The sequence below is a fragment of the Temnothorax nylanderi genome, unplaced genomic scaffold, assembly GCF_030848795.1.
Source record: "Temnothorax nylanderi isolate EJ_2023f unplaced genomic scaffold, tnyl_v1.0 TNYL_tig0687_pilon, whole genome shotgun sequence".
Lineage (NCBI taxonomy): Eukaryota > Metazoa > Arthropoda > Insecta > Hymenoptera > Formicidae > Temnothorax > Temnothorax nylanderi.
Genome location: NW_027249749.1, coordinates 63,912 through 70,951, shown reverse-complemented (window position 1 = coordinate 70,951; position 7,040 = coordinate 63,912). Strand labels below are relative to the sequence as shown.

The 7,040-nt window shown below is 41.2% G+C and overlaps 1 protein-coding gene across 1 annotated transcript; it reads right to left on the bottom strand.

The window, feature by feature from the left end:
- Positions 1 to 4,476: 4,476 nt before the first annotated feature.
- Positions 4,477 to 5,412, bottom strand: LOC139784832 (uncharacterized). Its single transcript, XM_071724015.1, has one exon. It carries the CDS (start codon positions 5,410 to 5,412, stop codon positions 4,477 to 4,479), a length of 936 nt encoding a protein of 311 aa, XP_071580116.1.
- Between the last annotated feature and the right edge of the window lie 1,628 nt (positions 5,413 to 7,040).

The following is a 7,040-nucleotide window of genomic DNA, read 5'->3' as shown; positions in this document are numbered from 1 at the left end:
TCTTGCCCGATTTTACGTAGTTAATTTACATGTCTTTTCCATATCTTTCCATTCTCTAATTTTACTAAAAGTAATGTAGCTTCCCTAATCTCTTAACTACGGTACCGAAACGCCATTTAATTTTTTAATTAAGTATTCGCGTGCGGCTATTTTAGCTCCGTCTTGAAAATTTCTTGTCTCACCATCGCACTCTAACGAACCCTCCTTGACCTCAAGTTCTTTTGGCAAAATTAAATCCAGTCGACTGCGTAATCTTCGCCCAAACATCACCTCAGCTGGTGATTTCTTAAGCTCCGGGATGGGAGTTATGCGATATTGAAACAAAAACTTTTGTACATTAACTTTTATATTATCTTTCGTTACTTTAATTTTGCGTAGCGACTGCTTGAGCGTTTGAACAAATCTTTCCGCTAATCCGTTGGTAGCTAAGTAATAGGGAGCTGTTCGTTTATGAATAATTCCATTTGCTTTAACAAAATCCTGGAACTCCTGAGAAATAAAAGTTCTCCAAACATAGTTTCTACCCAGTTCTTTCATTTTAACAATACCCGGGTGTCCAGAATGTAATTCTTTGAGAATTCTACCTCTTAACCGTTCCGGTATTACAACTCTATCTTTTCTTAACAGTATTCCATTACTTAACGCAAATTCATGATTCTGTAGTCCTAACTTTTTCAAGCATTTACCCTTTTCTAATGCTTCTACTATTTTCGCGAGATCGGCGTCTTTAGCCATTTCTTTCCGAATCTCATTTGCCTTCACTGGTAGCATATTTACCGTTTCTATTGTATAAACATCCAGCGCGTCACAATTTGTGATACCATTTTCTTTAATCGGTAGTCGAGAAAAACCATCGGCGTTGCCATGATCTCCTGTTTTCCTATATTTAATATCAAAATCAAAACCTTGAAGGAAAACCGCGTAGTGCTGCATGCGCATTGCGCTATAAGCAGGTAAACCTTTTTGCGGATTAAAAATCTGAGTGATAGGTTTATTATTTGTGAGAAGCGTAAATCGCTTACCGTATAAAAAATTATGGAACTTTTTGATTCCGAAGATAATGGCATACGCCTCTTTGTCCAATTGCGTATATTTTCTTTGCGTTTCATTCAATGTACATGAGGCGTATTGAATTACACGTTCCGATCCGTCTGGATATCTGTGTGACAACACCGCTCCGACCCCATACGGGCTGGCATCAGTTGCCAGAACTACTGGCATATTCGGATTGAACGAAACTAGTATATTATCGCTACAAAAAGCCTGTTTAGCGCGCTTGAAAGCGGTCTCACACTCCTGCGTCCACTTAAAAAACGAGTGTCCTTTCTTAATAATGCATTTAACGGTCTTAAGATATCGCTGAGATTTTCTATAAAGCGACCGTAGTAATTAATTAACCCGACGAAAGCTCGAACTTCAGACACCTTCGTGGGTCTCGGTAGTTTTTCTACTGCTTCTATTTTTTGGCTTTCTTTCTTAATACCATACTTTCCAATTACATGCCCACAATATGATATTTGATCTTTCATAAACGAGCATTTCTCTACATTAATACACACATTATATTCCACTAAACGGCTTAGAACTAATTCCAGAATTTTTAAATGTTTTTCTTTATTTTCGCTCGCAATTTTAATATCATCTAGAAACACAGTTACGCCTGGTATGCCTTTCAAAATCTCTTCGATTGTTCTCTGCCAAATAGCAGGCGCTGATGCCACTCCGTACATGAGTCGATTACTCCGGTATAAGCCCTTAGGCGTATTAAGCGTGAGGATTTCTTTGTCCCCTTCTTGTAATTCGAGTTGCAAATAAGCTTGTTTCAAGTCTATTTTTGAGAATACTTTACAGCCCGACATTTTAGCATATAACTCATCATGGGTCGGCAATGGATGCTCATCAACCACAATACCTACACGGATTTACCGAAATACTAAAGTCTCCACAAATTCTTATGCTTCCATCACGCTTTAAGACCGGCACAATCGGTGTTGCCCATCTAGAAGCTTCTACCGGTTTGAGGATACCTGTACTAGTCAATTTAATTCGTTTTCTACCTTGTTTTTAATTTGAAATGGAATTTGCCTACTTTGAAAAAATACTGGTTGTGCATTTGGTTTTAAATTTAAATGCGCTTTCATTTTTTTGATCGGGGAAAACTCTTCTCTAGTTAAGTTTGAATATTTTGCTAATAGATCCTTCAAACCATTATTATACGACTGTTCTACTAGATTTAAAGATTGCATTTCCTCTAAACTTTTTTTTAATTTATCCAACGCTTGTAGTTGATTTATCCATTCTCGACCCAATAGCGGCTGCCTGTCGTATTCCACTACATATATATTCAAATACTTAATTAAATTTCTATCCATAACTTTTACTTTTACAAATCCAACGGGCATAAAACTTTTTTTACAATACGACCGCAATTTTAAATCTGTTTTATAAATTTTTAATTTTGGAAACCTTGATTTTAACCAACGATGACTTACTAAGGTCACCGCGGCTCCACAATCTACATCAAACAATACCTTTCGCTGTTCTACGTAGAGAGAGACCGTGTACTTGGATCGATGCTTTGAATGCTCGCAAACCTTTTCTACTGTCGCAATGTCCTCAATATATGGAGAAGAAAGGGGGAAAACTGGTAGCATGTTTTGTGGATCTTAAGGCGGCGTTTGACTCGGTAGATAGAGGGGTATTAATAAAAGCAATGAGAGAAAGAGGAATAAGGGAAGGGCTGGTGAGGAGGACGGAGGAGATTCTGAGGGAGACGAAAAGTAGGGTAAGGGTGGGAAACGAAATAGGGGAAGAGTTCTGGACGGGGAGGGGGGTAAGACAGGGGTGCCCGCTGAGTCCGTTACTTTTCAACATAATGTTAGCAGATATGGAGGAGGAAATGGGCAGAGTTAAATGGGGAGGGATAATGCTAGGAGGTAAGAGGATATATACGTTGGCGTATGCCGATGACGTAGTGTTAATTGCAGAGGATAAGGATCAAATGAGGAGTATGCTTGAAAGATTGGAAGAATATCTAGGTAGGAAGAGGTTGGAGTTGAATGTGGAGAAAACTAAAATAAAGAGGTTCAAGAAAGGAGGAGAGAGGGACTGTAAGAGAAGATGGAGATGGGAAGGAAAAGAAGTAGGAGAAGTAAAGGAATTTCGGTATTTAGGGTATGTGTTCCAAAGGAACGGAGGGCAGGAGGCGCAGGTAAGGGAAAGAATCAAGAAGACGGCAGCGGTGATGGAGAAGGTTTGGGGGATAGGGAAGAGAAGATTTGGGAAAGACTGGGGAAAAAGAGTGTGGCTGTTTGATAGACTGGTGTGGACGGTTATGGGGTATGGAGCAGAAATATGGGGATGGAGAGAGAGGGAAGGAATGGAAAGGTTGGAGGAAAGGTATATCAGATGGGTCTTGGGAGTAGATGGAAAAATGCCGTGGTACTTAGTTAGGGAGGAGCTCCAAAGGGAGAAACTAAGAGGGAGGGCGGGAATGAGCGCATGGAAATTCGAGAAGAAGTTAGAGGAGGGAAAAGGAAGTGAGCTGGCGAGGTTATGTTGGGAGGAGCTGAAGGGAAGGGAGAAGGAAGAGAGAGCAGGATCGAGCTGGGAACGAGAGAGAGAAGGGTTCTTTGAAGAAAGAGGAGTGGGGTTAAAAGAGCTTGAAGGGTTGAGAGAAGAGGGAGACGGGTGGCACCGCAAGCTATTTGGAGGAGATAAGGAGACGCAAAGGAAAGAGAGATGGGAGAAGATCGAGAAATTGGATTATAATAGGTGGTACAAGGTAATAAAGGGAGAGGGTATTCCGGGATATCTGAAGAAGGGATGGGGAGAGAGCAGATGGAGAAGGGTGGCGAGGTTTAGGTTAGGGAGTGAGATGAAGGAGAGCAGGTACTGGGAGGGGGATGAGAGGAATAAATGTAGGATGTGTGAATATAGGGAAGAAACGTCGGAGCATGTGTGGGAGGAATGTAGAAGGTGGAAAGCAGGAGGAGGAAGTTAGCAGGAAGCGGTGGGTTGGGTTTTGGGTGAGGAGAGGAATGGATGATGGAAATAGAAAGGGAAAGAATGGAAGGGAAAGGGGAGTCGGAGGAGTAAAGAGAAGGATTAGGGGATGAGAGAAAGGGAGAAGGAAGAGACGGACAAGGGAAGGAGGAGGGAGAGGAAAGTAGAATAAAGGAGAGGAGAGCAATATGCGGAAGGGCTGTAGGTGAAGGCGGAGGAGCTTCTGAGGGATCCGGACGAGGACAGGGAGGAGCCGAGACAGGAAGGATGGAGGCAGATGGACGTAGAGCCGGAGGAAGCGGAGGAAGACAAACAGAGGGAGGAAGGAGGGGGGGAGGGAAAGGGAATTTAGGCAAATTGTAAGGTCGCATAAGGCCAGGGCGCGAAGGGGAGTTTTTGTAAGAGGTTTGGGTACGTTCCTCAAAAAAACGCCTTGTAAACCCTACGGGAATATACAATAAACTTATCTATCTATCTATCTATGTCCTCAATATAATTGGTCTGTGCTTTCTTCTTACAAACTTTTCTCAAATGGCCAAAACCGCCACATTCTAGACACTTTATGCTCCGAGGAAGAGAGCAGGAGGGCGCCAAATGATTTTTACCACACCTGAAACATACAATTTTATCTGATTTACCACCATTTCTTATCTGCTTAGTACTTCCAAAGTCTTTAGACGAAGGCGTCTTCTTTGCTTCCGATTTCGAAAACTGCCCGGTCTTCTTCCGTTCCTTCTCGCCCGACTTCTTTTTACTTTTAGCTCCAGCCCCGACAAAGTCCACTGCCACTAAAGGTCCTGCACTCTGATCTTTCTTCAGCTGGTGGATCCCTTGATCTGCCTTTTCCATGGAGCAAGCAATTTTGAGTGCTGTCTCCATCGTCAAATCGACTGTTTCCAACAATCTAACTTGGATTCGCGGGTATTTTATTCCAAAAACGAATTGATTTCGTAATTCGGTTTTTAGGTAATTACCGAATTTGCAATGCAGTGAAAGTTTCTGCAAAGCCGCCAAATATTCCTGGGCTGACTCTCCGTCTTTTTGCATACATTTGCGAAATGTGAAGATTTCCGCAATTTCTAGTGGTTCTGGCGCATAAAATTCTTCTAATTTTTTACATAGATCTCCGAATGATTTAGTATACGGGTCGACCGGATCCAGACGATCGCACAGTATTCCAAAAGCTTCGATTCCAATATAATGCAACAAGTAAGCTACTTTCTCCTCTACGGCCGTTATTTTGAATACTTTGAACGAACCTTCCAGACGTTGAAGCCAACGTTTCCAAGTGTGTGCGTTCGGATCGAAAGTTTCGATCTGCATCACGTTCTGCACTTTAGCACAGTTCGGGGATTCTGTTAAACCCGCCTTGCTCTTTCCAGAAGTGCTAGAGCCTCCGGTAGGCATTTTTCCAAGTGTGCACGTACGGTCACTGCCTTGATTCCGCCTCGGAAAAAAAATCCTTCGATCACGCGCCCAAAATCCTCGTTGCCAGTTTGTAATATATTTACTTGATGATAGATAGGAGAGTATAATAGAATCAGAGTTCGCGTACAGAGTTCGCGGAATACCCGTATAGCTTTACGGAGTCTAAGGAACGATGTGTTTCGTTTCACGTGTAACTCGGTTCTGAAATACCGGAGCAGAGCCGAATCACGCGTTACGCACGCTTCCACTCCGTGTCTATCGAAAGCGCTACAACAATGCGTAGCGATTCACAACAACTTTGTTTACATACTACACGTCACGCTACTTCCGTGGCTTGTAAGTCGTTCTAGCTTTCTTCCCCCTATCCTCTACCCCTCCCATCCCTAAGTTAAATAAAAATATAGGACTAATTTCTTAGATTCGCAGAATCGCAAGGTTGACTAGTTTTAATACAATTCAGTTACCTCAGTCGTTCTAGCTATACAGTCGGACAAAGAACATACCGGAGCACAGTTATCAATTATTCTGGTTACTAATTTCTATTTTTGTGGGAAGAATTTTCTTATTTTTGAGAAAATGATGAGTGGAAATGATAGTGATTCTGATACTCGTGAAAGTTTTGGTGCATCGGCACTTACGATTTCGGAAACAAATGACACCTTATTACAATCGTCATCTACACAAAATATAGAGAAGACTCAATCGGAGAAGCGGATTGTTGACGGTGAATATTTTCAATATTTACCAGAAAAAAGTTCTGCAAATACAATTGTTGCGCTCTGCGTGAAATGTCAACCTCAAGTTGTCGAAATTAAAGGATACAAAAGTACCACTTCAAATTTTGTATCTCACTTAAAACGGCGGCACGGAGAGCAGACAGTGTCGGAGTATAAGGAGTATGTTAAATCGAAAAGACCAAAAAGGATAAGTTCTACAAGAATGACAGGAGGAACTGTAAGCGGTTTAACGCATACCTGCAATTATGATTCTCAAGATGCATTTGACGAAGATATTGCGAAATTCATTATACATTCAATGGTTCCTTTGAGAATAATAGAAGACCCGTATTTTATTTTACTTTTCGATAAGCTAAAAGTATCACAACAAGGTCTTACAATAATGAGTCGGCGTTCTCTTAGTCGTCGAATTAACTCTTTATTTGAAAGCCAGAATATACAGATTAAACAAGAATTGCAGAAAATTTCGTTTGTGTGCACTACTGCAGACATTTGGTCAGGAAGAAAAAGAAGTTTCCTCGGAGTTACTGCTCACTTTATAAAAAGTGACTTTCAAAGAAAATCTGTAGCCTTAGCATGCCGAAGATTTCGTAATACGCATTCGTACGATAGAATAGCTGATTTATTACATTCAATTCATACAGAGTTTAGTCTTACACAAAGTAAAATTATGGCGACGATTACGGACAATGGAAGCAATTTCGTCAAAGCTTTCAAAATGTATGGTGTGGTACAAGAACGTTTAAATATCGTAGAGGAAGACTGTAATGAATGTAGTAAAAGTGACATGAAAACTGACTCTGATTCGGAATTTTTCAATGAAGAAGAAGCACACTCATCACCTGAACTGCAGAAATTTCTACCAGCTCA